The sequence below is a fragment of the Sturnus vulgaris genome, chromosome 19, assembly GCF_052056855.1.
Source record: "Sturnus vulgaris isolate bStuVul1 chromosome 19, bStuVul1.hap1, whole genome shotgun sequence".
Lineage (NCBI taxonomy): Eukaryota > Metazoa > Chordata > Aves > Passeriformes > Sturnidae > Sturnus > Sturnus vulgaris.
Window position 1 is genome coordinate 7,488,812 of NC_142261.1, and position 12,786 is coordinate 7,501,597.

Sequence of the window (12,786 nt, forward strand, 5' to 3'; positions counted from 1 at the left end):
TCTAAGGCTCAGTTGCCTTTAACGCAGACAGACTCTGGAACTGTCAGTCCAGCTCAGGCAGCAGCTCATGCCTGCCTGCCTTCTGCACAAAGCTTTTCTCATTGTTTTTCTTTGGCTTTTTCAAGCCCAACTGTAGCCCTTGTACCAGTTCATCTGTTTTTAGTCAAGGTAAAGCAAAGAAGGTTTGTTTTTTTCTTTTAACCTGCAGAAGTGCATTTATCACAGCACACTTACCCTTCTTTATTACATGAAAGTTGCAGTTTTGGTCTTGCCTAGGAGGCAATGCCTATTGGAGAGACAGTGATGAAAGAGGCAAGATGAGGGCAGGTCATCTTCATATTTATAGCCCGTTTCCTGCCACAGCTAACTTGGTCATTATGTTGATAGCGAGAAAGTTGACGAGAGAAAAGCATCTTTTGTTAAAGAGTGTAGCTCCAAAGAACCAGAATTCCCAGATGATCAAACTTTAGTCTGTTCCCAGGTTTGGTCTGCAGACTGGATGGCTTTTGGCTGTAGTCACTATTCCTCAAATATGGAAAACAGTTTCCTGCTGTATTGCTCAGTGGCTTTCGAAAGCGTTCTGTGTGTTATGTGCAGTACACTGTTCTCGCAGTCCTAGAGTGCAGCTGGCTTTTGGCAGGCTGGCTGACAGCCTCTAGAAATAGGAAGATGTTCTGGCAAGCTTTGAACTAAAGGTATGGGATTGGAAAGCCATCACAGCTGCCGTGGTCTTGATTGATGGTTCCCAGAGGAGCCATATTTGTGTAATACCTCATCTCAGATGCTTAAGGAAATTCGCACGACTGGGGCTCTCCAACAGCACTGTTGGGCTCTTGCACATTCTGGAAGAGCCTAGGCTGGTGATGCTGGATTTATCAAATGTTTCAAGTTGTTTAATTTTACCACATAATGCAGACCATTGTTTATTTAATTAGAAAAGATCACCTTGGTGATTAAATATGCATGTGAGAAACAGCAGTGTTCCTGGCAGCAGGTTTTTGATACCCAACAGCTTCTGTTTCTCCAGAGTTCCAGGCTTGAGAACCAGCCCAGAGTTGAGGCACTGCCATGTCAATCAAGAGTCTCAAAGTCTTCCAGTGCCAAACTAAAAAGGCAGACTCCCCTGATCTTGCCTGCCATCATCCTGAGGTGGAAATGAGCTACTTCCTTGGCAGAGGAACAACTTGCCCAATGTTTAAAAAAAAAAGAGAAAGAAATCAAAACCACCCAGACTAGGTCCGTGATTCATTACCATTGGAGCAAGCAACAATGGAAGCTGCTCTGTAGAGAGAACAGGTGTTTAACACAGCATTGTCTGACTCTGCTTTAGACAGGGTCACACAACATTGTGTTAAAAATACCTGTGTGCAGATACCACTGCAGCCGCCTTAGCTGGTAATTACGAGGTTACAATCTGTTAGTGCAGTGAGCAGTAAATAAAAAATCCCCTTTGCGTGTATACATTGCCTGTATTTCCATGTGAGCTCTGTGTTACCACAACAGCACAGAGAGAATACAAGTGTTCACAGGTGAATACAGCCAAAAAATTAGCAACAGAGCTGGAAAAGGGGGAAAGAAAGCAGGGAGGTGTGTTCAGATTAAGCAGTCTGCAATATTATCTGTTGTGTGCACAATGTCATCCACTGTTTGAAAAGAAGGCTGTAATTAAATAGAAGAGTGGAAGAAGATGTGTTCACTCTAGCAGTTTTGTCTGGTCTTTCCTAAAACAATGCACTTCTTCAGCTAGCTGTAGATTCCCCTTACAGCTCCAACTTAGCATGCATTCCTCCATTTCCTCCAGACAGTTTTTACTGGAAGAGCTTATACTAACCTTAATCACCTTAAAAGACTTGTGTTTTTAACAGCAGAATTTTGACCTGGAGCCTGACCAACTCCTCTTGTTTTCCTGATGTCAGGTTCAGATTTTGGAGCTGCCATCCAAGACGTCAGTCTGTACCTTGAAGCCAGAGGTGGGTGCCAAGCTGGGCATGCCCATGTGTCTGAAGTTATGGCAGGTAAGGCAAGAGCGCCTGCTAATTGTGAAATGTTTTCCCTGTGATTCATTTTATATGAAGCACATGAATCTTTCTTCACTTGGATTTTGATTTATAATCAAACCAATCAAGTAATTACACTATTAAAGGGGGGAAAGATTTGTGAACATCCTTAATGTAACTTTCAGAGCTTTCCAAGCTTTAATGGAAGATTTGCAAATGCTCAAGGAAAGCTTTGTATCCTTAGGATAGATACAGGTTTTGCATCAATCAAGAGGAAAATGAGTGACTTACCAAAGCCAGTTGTTTGATATGGTTTCTCACTGCATTAAGAATGATGAGAAATGTTTGGGTTGCTTAAAAACAGTGGTTTTAATGGCAGATTCAATCCACTTCAGTGCCCTCAGGACGAGGAAACACTCCATGGACATTTCCATTCTATTCTGTTCTAATAGGAACAAAATATTTATGGTGGTACTGACTACAGACAAAAAGGTAAATAAAAGTAGTTAGTGAAAAAAAAACACATTTGGAAAATATTTAGCAAATAATGTTTATGGGCTGCCAACAGTGGGCACAAGTAATACAAAAAGGTGGCAGTAGAGGGAGGAAGGAGTTCAGGTGATTGGCTTGAAATCTCCAGAGAATTGGTGGCAAAGCTGATTCCCATGTAACCCCCTGACAACACACTGCTGCAGGTCTACAGGACCAACTGAGCTGATACCAGGCTGTAATTCCTGCAGGCTCATTGGAACATTTGTGTTGGTTTTGGTTGAAAATATTGTCAGTCAACGTTTGAGGCCTCAGTGTCTTTACCCAAGATCCTGAACTGACTGAAATCTAGAGGAATTCAGTTGCTGACTTCAGACAAAAGCCAAGTGAGGCCACAGTTGAAGTTCCATGCTGTAATTAAAAACTAGGGGAAAAAAAGAGGAAATTAAATAGGCTGATTAGGCTTTTGTTAAACAAAGTTTCTCCTAAAAATGCAATCAGTGTTCAGTGCTTGATGAAATGAATGGGTCTTTCTGTCTCCTCAACATTTTTTAATAAGATGGAGATAACCGTGGAAATGTTCAGTGTTGAAAATTTTTCTTGCCTGTATAAGAAGTCCTCTGTCTTGCCATATTTTCTACATGCATTAATATTGATATTCCTCTAGGAAGCAGAGCAGGTGCAGAGTCTTAATTTTATATTGTTTTTTATTTTGTTGCCAGTGAGGATAAAGCAGAGGACTGGGAACTGGGAGAGCTAAGTTATTCCATGCAAATGCTGACTTTGAGAACTCACCATAACTTCCTAGACTACACCAGGAAAGTATAGATAATCTCTTAGAGTCTCACAGCTGTGTTTACTCTTCTACAAATGTGTGCAACTTGGTTTAAAGGCATGAGGAAGAGGATACCCTTAAGGGAAATAATTGCATGTGGTGTACCAAGTGATGATCTGCATTCTGTTCTGTGGTTGCACTGGAAGTGGCTCTCTGAGTAACCCTGTAACCATAAACCTGTAACCATAAATGAGAACAGGAGCTCACCCAGCTGCACCCCTTCGTGAACAGAGGCCCTCCAGGATTTCTTTGTACATGGCTGTGTTGGGCAATACTGACATACCCAGATGAGCACTCCCAGCCCAGCACTCAGGAGTTGCCTAAGAGACTATTTGATGTTGCTTATGGCACAGTAAATTAACAAGTTGAAACAGAAGCTGACAGGGAGAGCCCCATAAAGGCCTGAAGGAAGAGTGCTTAGGGTGGATGTCCAATGAGAGTCTGGGGGCTGCAGCCAGGTACCATCATATTTCTCTGCATTTCAGGGAAACAACAAACACCCCTAGCAGCAGTGGTGTGAATGAGAAACTTTAGAGCAGAAGGCAACTGAGGTTAGGCTTCTCTGTTAAGCCTCATTGGCTTCTCCTAAGCAGTTGTAAAGCTTGCTGCTATTTATTTTGTTCTTTTGTGCATTTCCCCCCTTATTTTTGTAGGTTTATCCATAAAGATATTAGTTCATTCACTTTATTTTGAAAATTCATGTTCTTAAATACATTGTCCCTTCAGTTTCACACCTTCCTGCTATTACTAATTGGGTGGAGTAGGATTTGTAGGAGTAAGGATAGTCTTCCCTTAAATTTTTTGCACTCCTTGGGGAAGGCATCATATTGCATAATGGTGCAAACAAAATAATTCAACAAGAATAATACATGTTGAAACTGGAAATGCCGAGTTATTACTTTATATAAACTATTGCAATTATTCCTGTTGAGTTGACAGCAGATCACCTTTTCTTCCTTCCTTGACAGTTATCCAAATGCAACAACAAAATGCTCTGCTTAGGAAGAGCAGTGATTTATAATTTATTTTTTCTACTGAAACAGAACATGAATGGTGAGACTTCTCTCCAGCAGTGTCTGTTACTGGGAATTGAAATAAATAGGCAGTTGTGAAGCACTGCTTGGTGAGTCCAGGCTCAGATCAAGAGCTCCACTTATCTTTCAATAACTTTTATTGTTTTAGTTCATGTGCCCATTGAAATATTACACTTCATATGGTTAGGAAAGTCAGGAAGAAGTAGTGTGAGACCTATATTTCATAGGAAACAGTATTCGGGTTTTAAAACACACCAATCTTAGATCTCACTTGCAAATTACTCTTTTTCAAATCTAAAGTGCAATACCTACAGCACAATAAAGCACAGTAAAGCACAGTAAAGAACGGGTTTTTCTTGGCATTCCTGAAATGCTGGGCACTCACCTGTCCCTGTCATCTGCATAAGGGTGAGCAGTTGCTGTGGAAGCCACCATCCTGCTTGGAGTAGGGAGAGGAGCTGAGGTGTTTCACTGCCTGATGACAGCTACAACTTCTGTGAAACCTCAGCTCTGAGGGAGTCTTGAGCTCACAGAAGAGCAGCACAAATAATTGTGGGAGTTTTCCATGCTTAAACTGGGGCTTTCTTTAAACTTAAAAGTACCTATGAAATACTTTGTTTTGCTTTGAAGATTTTGCCCTTTATTAAATACAGATAAAATCTGGAATGTTCATTTTATTCTGATTTATTTTAAACATTTTTGATCCCTGGTATCAAAAACCAGATATTCTCATCCAAAATACCTGATGAGCTAACATTAATTCTCATGTATCTGACTCAATATATGAATCAATGAATTCATTGCTCTGATGTTATATTATTTTAGCAAATCAAAATTTTTACAGAAAAATTGTTTGTAATTCTCAGCACTGTGAGAAACCTGCTTTGTGGGCCTTTCTAGCCAGAGCAGGCTCCCTACCTTTTTGAAGGAAAAAGGATCTTAAAGGAAGGAGGCTCCTCCAAGATCCCAGGTGTGGACAGACCCATTCAGAAGGATGATATAGGGGATTTCCTAAATTTACAAGGATTTCCCCTTGGTTTCCTTCTTTTAAGGAGCAATGTTGTTCCCTGCTCAGTGAGCTCTCTTCCTCAAACACTTTTCTAGACTGAGTAAGGCCAAGGAAGCACATGAGGCTGGTACTTGGCAGTCATGTTACTCACACCACCCATCTCTTGTTAGTTTAACTCCCCCCAGAACACAGAATAACCAGTGGGAGAACAGTCTGGACCATTACTATCCTTTGTGGTACTTTGTGAACAGTGAGCCTTTGGCCATTACAAGTTTGTATCATGACACTGACAGCCAGTGAGTTTGACTTCATTCAATAACGTGATACTGCTAAAAATTCATTCTTTATGCTCTTTATCTTAATTGAATACTGAGCAAACAAATCCTGTAGGAGCAGATAGTGTTTGGAAAGATGTGAATATCCTGTTGGATACATTTCTTAGATGTGCCTACATGAGGTGGTAATAATCCCAAAGTCTATTTTGATATTTCTTCTCCTATTAAGGAAGTAACTGGCATTAACAGATGCTGATTTTTTAGTTGCTTTTCATTAGGGATTTGCATCTTCACTCTCATAACCAGGTACTGCTTACAGGATCATTAGTCTTTTGGCTGGAGCAATGATGAATATTTTCCTTAAGTGTGACATGTAATCCAGTAATGTTCCCTTCTTTGAGTTATTTCAGAGGCTTAAATAAATTAGGTGTCTGCCCAGGGTGCCCTGCCCTTTGGCCTGTGACATCATTAATCAAAATGGCTTTCAATTGGTTACAGTGGGACTCGGGGCCCGTTAACCCCTTAGTGACTGACCCAGAGGTTCAGTGTTTACCTTCAAACTCTGTGGGGTACTTGGGCAGGCAGTCCCTCTGTGCAACCCTGCACCTGGCAGTGTGGAACTGGAATCCCTGAGCATGGCACTTCACAGTGCCCACACTACCTTGTATTGCTTGAGAGTAACTCAGCTGCTCTGTGGAATTTTTCTATGAAGTGCAAAGAAAGTTCAGACCATGAAGTAAAGCTCCTGAAAATTTCAGGCAGGGTCTTTTCAGTTGTTATAGAGGGCAATCGTTTCGATTTTCAGAGAGAAATTTTCTCCTGTATGTGTATGCATATATTTTTTTTGATGTATGTGTGTGTTAAATATGTATAATATATATAAAATTTAGAATTTGATATGTAGATATAAAACCTGTAAGTGCATATTATCTAGTAATGCTTTCTGTAAGTGGATGGAATATCAAAATTTGACATCATCTCAACTTTTTTTCACTTCTACACCAGTCAGCATTTTAATTTATTCTCTCGGTGCTTGGACTAAAACCTACACAGGGATGGTAATTTTCTTAACGGACTATTAACTTCTCAAACAATTTTATTTTTCCTTAATCAGCCCAGCTGTGGTTCACAACCTGTGCTTCTGGCTGGCTATGAAGATGGATCAGTTGTCCTCTGGAACGTGTCAATGGGAAAAGCATTGAGCCAACTCATTTGCCACCAGGAGCCAGTGATGAGCCTTGACTTTGACTCGGAGAAGGCCAAGGGGATCTCGGGCTCATCTGAAAAGGTGCTTAGCATCTGGAGCCTCAATGAGCAACAGAACCTCCAGGTCAGGATCACTGGCCCTCTAGTGTCATTTATCCCACTTTGCACTAACAGTTTGATAGACTAAAAAAATATTTAGTCATGAAGAGGAGTTGTTGCAGATCTCTAGCTAATTAATCACAGACTGGTTAGAATGTCTGTGCTATGTGACTAGACTTAGCAAAAGATGGTGAGGATTTAAAAAAAAGAAAAAAAACCCTCTCTCACATGTTTCTGGTTTTACCAAAGTTGCAACAGTCACACAGGCCTAGCATTACTCAAGCCATTGCCTCTGTATCTTCATTTATCACATTGGTAGTATCCAGCTCTCAGAATGTCCTAAACATTATAAATGAGTTATAAAAATGAGAAACAAAGGATTGCTTTTCTAAAGGTTCTGCTTGAATGGCTATAGCGAGCTTTCCACTGTGGGAAAGACAGAAGTATTCTATTAAATACTTCACAAACAGAAAGAGCAGGAGTAGCCCAGCTAGCACTAGGAGGACATGAGGTTTAGGCACCCAGCTTCTTTTGCCACCTACAGGGCCCAGCCAGAGACACAAAATCAGGCAATTGGCTACCCCAGTTCATGTCTGTGGTACTGTGAGTGGCTGAGATAGAAGGAGGTCGTGTAATCCCCAGCTCAGGCCGTGCTAGGGAATAATAATAAATGAATACTGCTTTCATCTAGACAACTTTAGCAAGTGCTCCAACAGTGCCAAGGCATTAAGTATCATTTGGAAATGTAGATGTGGAAATAAAGTGCAAAAAGGCTCATGAAAATTAAAACGGCCGATGCACAGCCTCTCCACTGCTGGGTGCTTTACCGTTTTTAAAGTGGCAGTTGTCCCATGAACAATGGAGAGGACCTGAATCAACCCCTGTGTGCCCATGTCATCCTTGAGAAGAGATCTGCTGGATACACCAGTTGATGGGAGAACAATAATTGCTGTTCCACCTTGCAGCTTTTATGGAGATTTTTTTTTAAAGTACTACAGCAAGTTAATTCTTTTTTCTGAATGGTGCTACAGGAAGAAAACCACATGCTGGGACATCCAGTGGTGACTCATCACCTGGGGGACACTGTAAAGGTGTGGAATCTGTGAGGCATCACCACAGCACCTGCATTTCTGGGGTGGCAGGGCACTGTGTGTGGTGCAAACACATCCAACCTGGTGAAGTTTGGAGGACATGGCACTCAAGGAGGAGGCGATAAACAATACACAGTACAACACAACAATGAAAGAGGCACTCTGCACTCTGAACAAGTAGTGAAGGTCTCTTATACACAGTTGTCATGGTTTGGGTTTTTTGGTCCTGTTTGCCCTCCCCTTGCCCAGCCTCCCCCTGCTGCACCAGGTATTCTTAACTCAGCGAAGTGGAAGGAAGGTGAGCAATCCCAGTAAGAAACTTGGTATTGAGACTCGTTCTTTAAGGTCAAGGTGACAGAAATCTGACATTGTGACAGACTTCTTAAATTTTCAGATATTCTGGTGCTGGAGAGAAAGCTGTTCTTTCATATTAATTACAGCAAAACTTCTTCCCTAAAGTCAAAGAAAATATTGTTCTTTACAGCACATTTCACTTATCAGTTAACCATATGCAGGGCTACAGGTACAACTCGCAGGAGAAACAGTTGTTCACCCAAAATATTCCAAGTATTGTTTTTCACAAAGTATTCCCATTCTCAGGGGATGTAAGATTAGCTACACCTTCAGCACCTCACACTGAGAGATAGAAGGTTGCCTCAGAAGAAATTTAAATGCCAAGTATTATAAGCTACAAGCAATGTTCCTGTGCTTCATGGGAGCATGAATGCCCTAAAAAATGCATCTTTCATATGAGCACTAGAGATTGTCAAGGACATAGATTAAGTTTTTTTCCACTATTGCATTAATAATATAAACCAGATGGAGATTTTTTTTCCTTGACATTCCAGGTACCTGAGGTAATGGTAGACGTTGGAAAGCCACTCAGTGGCACATTATTTTTATTCTAAAAGGTTTTAATAAGTAACCGTGGTGCACAGCTATCTGCCGTTGGAGAGGGAATGATGCAATGATGGTACTGCAGCTCTGTTTTAAGTGGCAGTGTTCCAGTGTGTCAATGAATACATGATGAAGGTAACTGCAGACTTTATTGCTATGAGGAAAGTTTGTATTGTCTTCTACAGGAAAGTTGCTGAAATCATCACTGTCAGCAAATGACAGGATTGGTTATGAGCCTTCTGATTTGGATGAGATAGTGTAATTATGTGATGATGTTTGTGCTAGAATGTAGGAGGTAAACAGCTTCTGCAGGTGAATAAACAAAGAAGAACTAAGAAATCTGATAACCACAGAAGCTTCTTTTTATATGACAAGAGAAAAAATCCTGTAAGCTGTAATGTAAGTTTTGTTGGTTCAGTTGCTGAGGCTTTTCCCCCAAATGCTGAAGCTTAGTCTGCTGCTAGTTTGGTTATTTTCCTAATAAGCAGAGGGTTTAAAGATATGCTTTGGGTGTAGATGCAAGTATCCTTGATTGTGACTGGCTGAAAGCAGCTCACCTGTTTTTACCTCTTTGTTTTCTTAATTACAAGCTGGTTTTCTGGTTAGGAAATTATGTTGGTATTTGATGGCTGTAGTTAGTGACTTACTGCAGTAAGTCCTGAGATGGCACAAATCCTGGCAGCAGGATTACACCTGGCTGCATGTACCTTGAGCAAGTTTTCTCCTTTGTGTTGCTTTTCTCTCTCACTCTTGTATTTGCAGATCATGCACAAATGCCCACTGTTCCCTCATGTTCCATAGCCAACAGGCATCACCATTACAGGCTTCCTTTTCAAGTTGTAGCTTGCTGAGGACATGCCATTTCTCCAGTTGCCCTGATTGTGCTGTATGGATCTTGCCCACATAATTGACATTAATGATGGGAGCACCACGCCCGGGATTGGTTATAGCCATTAGTTAATAATCTCAGTTACAGAGTAAGACCCATCCTACATTTGCCAGGCTGGTGATGTAAGGAATAAATCCTTCCCTTGCCAGGACATTTACACCAATAAAAATTCCACTGAGGCCATGCTGCATTAGGCTTAGTCTGGGGAGTTTGGAGCACATGTACTAACAAAAAGCATAGGTTTTACAGCAGCAGCCCCACCAAGAGGCCCCCATACAGCCTGCTATTTCTCATTAGGCTTAAGCAAAACTTGCTGCCCTCTGTTCTGAATTTGTTGTAGACACATTCTTCAGGTTGTTTTTAAAAGAGAAATGTATAGAGCATGTAAGAAGCATGTCAAGTTTCATTCAACCCTTTTACCAAACTGCACAGCACTTGCTGTTTGAGTAGCTAGCTGGGCAGTTCTTGTATAGTTGAAAAATAATTGCTTATGGCTTTGTGCCTGTAAAGTTCCAAGATACGTTCAGCTGCATCTGAAACCAACCTTGGCCAACATTTCTGGAGTTTTCTACATCCAGCATAAAGGTTAAAATTATCTGCAATAATATGTCTTTATAACCCTGTACTAGCTGTGCATCATGGAATTTCCTTCAAAGAGGAAAGCTCCTCAGGTGTGATGTGCTTTGTCTCTTCCAGCCTCAGACAAACAGTAGACACCACGCAGTGAATTAAAACAGGCACTGGATGATAAGCTTTGGATAGCTACAGACTCAGGCTTAAAGAGACAGTGGCATAATGTGTCATTTCCAGTGGTACTTATAAATAACAGCAGTTCAGGGCCAGCTTTATAAGCCAAAGGAGTTCTCCCTATTGTGACAGAAGCCGAGCTCTTCCAATACACACACACGTGTCCATATTCTGCATGTGTTTTAGAGGCAGATTGCTCACTCAGACAAGTTACCTGAGGTGAGAACAGCAAAGGTGTGTTACTTTGAGTGTTGTGCTTCAAAAGAAACTTGTGTCAGTGAAACGAAAACTTTTCTTTCCAGGGGCTATGTCCTGTGCAGCCCCAGTGCCTCCCAAAGGAAGCCAAATGCCTCCCAGTTTAATTGTGCCCCTCTGAAACCTGTGCCCCAGTAGTCTCCAAACAGTAACAAAAGGCTTCCAAGACTGAAATCAATAACTTGGCCATAATCTCCTCCTTGGATTTGGTGTAAATAGAAGTCTCTTGGGAAGGAGTACTAGAAATACAGATTTCCTGACACTGTAACCCAATTCCTGGAAGCATTCCTTTCTCAAGACTGAGGTAAATGTTACAACAGCTTATTGAGGGTTTTGTGAGGAGCCACAGTAGTAGAAGTGAGTAGCAGGTAGCTTAACCATCAGCTCAGAAGGGTCTCAGCCTGGGAACATTGCAGAAGCAGGGAAAATATATGGCCTTAGCTCTGAACGTTGCAGCTCACACAAGAATGGCTGGAAAAAAAGGGCAAAGTTGTGCCCAAAACCTCGATTCAGAACTTCACTTGTGGCAGAACAGATATAGCTTTAAATGCAAAATAAACTAAAAGCATACAGGAGTTGGGTTTATTTTGTGAAAATTGCTCTGGAGATGGGAGGCTCAAGTTAAGGTGTTTTCTGTCTCTGTCTATCATTGTTCTCACCAAGCACCATCCACCACATGGTGAAAAGCTCCATGCTCCCTGTGTGACACTGGTGTGTTGGGTGGGCACAACACCTGCTAAAGTATCAAAAGATTCCTTTGTCTTCTGTTTTGAACAATTAGAGCTCATTTGTAACTTTTTCACAAAGGTTTACAAAACACACGAACTTGTCAACGCTGGCATATCTGATATCACCATCCGTCCAGACAAGAAGATTTTGGCAACAGCAGGGTGGGATCATCGCATCAGGATCTTTGGGTGGAAAAAGCTGAAGCCCTTAGCAGTGCTGGACTATCACACAGCAACCGTGCACTGCGTGTCCTTCTCAGATCACAGCGACCCCTGCGAGAGGCTGCTGGCAGCCGGCTCCAAGGATCAGCGCATCAGTGTCTGGTCCATATATGCTCAGACGTGACACATCCTGCACTGCCACGGACTAGGAAATCAGGACTGCTGAAGCAATTCCTAGTACTGTAATTCAAACGTGCATGTGGAGAAATGGTAGAATCTGTCTCCAGGCTGAAGTGAGAGTCCTAGGTTAATTCTTATGCTGCTTGTTTAAGCTATAAGTTTTGTCTTCCATAGAGGAAAGTGGATTTTTAAAATTCATAACAAGCAGAACAAGGCCACTCACAAACAAAGACCAAAGTTGCTTTGGGTTCTGCTACAGGTTTTGCAACACCTTTCCTTTGGCAGGTTGCTGACATAACTTGTGCCAATATCTTTTGTAAAAAAGGACTGGAATCCCTCAAACTGCAGTGGGGGCAGAATATGTCTGTTTGTAAGTCATTTATGTATCCAAGAATCTGAATCAGTGTAAAACATCACTCTTTCTTGAAAATTTATACCATTAAACCACCTCCAGTGGTTTCTCATTGTCAGTTACTTTTTCTTCCCCGCAACTGAAAGGCTATAAGAACACCCTTGATTTGTTCACACTTCTGTCAGTTTCTAACTTAAACCAACAGCCAGGAATGTGACTAGGGATGGCCTTCGGCATTTATGAATTTCATTATGTCTGCTGTCACCTCAAGCCTCACAATTAATCACAAGAAAGAAAGGGAAAAAATCTTCCCCAGCATTGCACTGCAAAGCTATGTAAAGCCTTTTACAGAGCCAGTGCTAAATCCTTTCCATAGACTGATGAGCTGAAGGATTTAAACTCAGCAATCCAATTAACGCCCTTCTCCTTGGAGAGTTAGGGCTAAGTTTCAGCGTGGCAAGCCTGGGATTCAGCTGCACAACTCCCATTAACATTTAGGGGAATCACATGGGTAAAACCTTATCCACACAGTGCGAATGGT

The 12,786-nt window shown here is 41.5% G+C and overlaps 1 protein-coding gene across 2 annotated transcripts in view; it reads left to right on the plus strand.

The window, feature by feature from the left end:
* GNB1L (G protein subunit beta 1 like) overlaps window positions 1–12,357 on the plus strand; it is a 42,719-nt gene extending 30,362 nt beyond the window's left edge. For both annotated transcript variants that reach the window (XM_014894537.2, XM_088175799.1), the window contains exons 5-7: window positions 1,917–2,015; window positions 6,754–6,969; window positions 11,631–12,357. In XM_014894537.2, coding sequence (XP_014750023.2) covers window positions 1,917–2,015; window positions 6,754–6,969; window positions 11,631–11,897 — 582 coding nt within the window. In that variant the 3' untranslated portion in view covers window positions 11,898–12,357. The remainder of the gene's footprint in view (window positions 1–1,916; window positions 2,016–6,753; window positions 6,970–11,630) is intronic.
* Window positions 12,358–12,786: the final 429 nt, after the last annotated feature.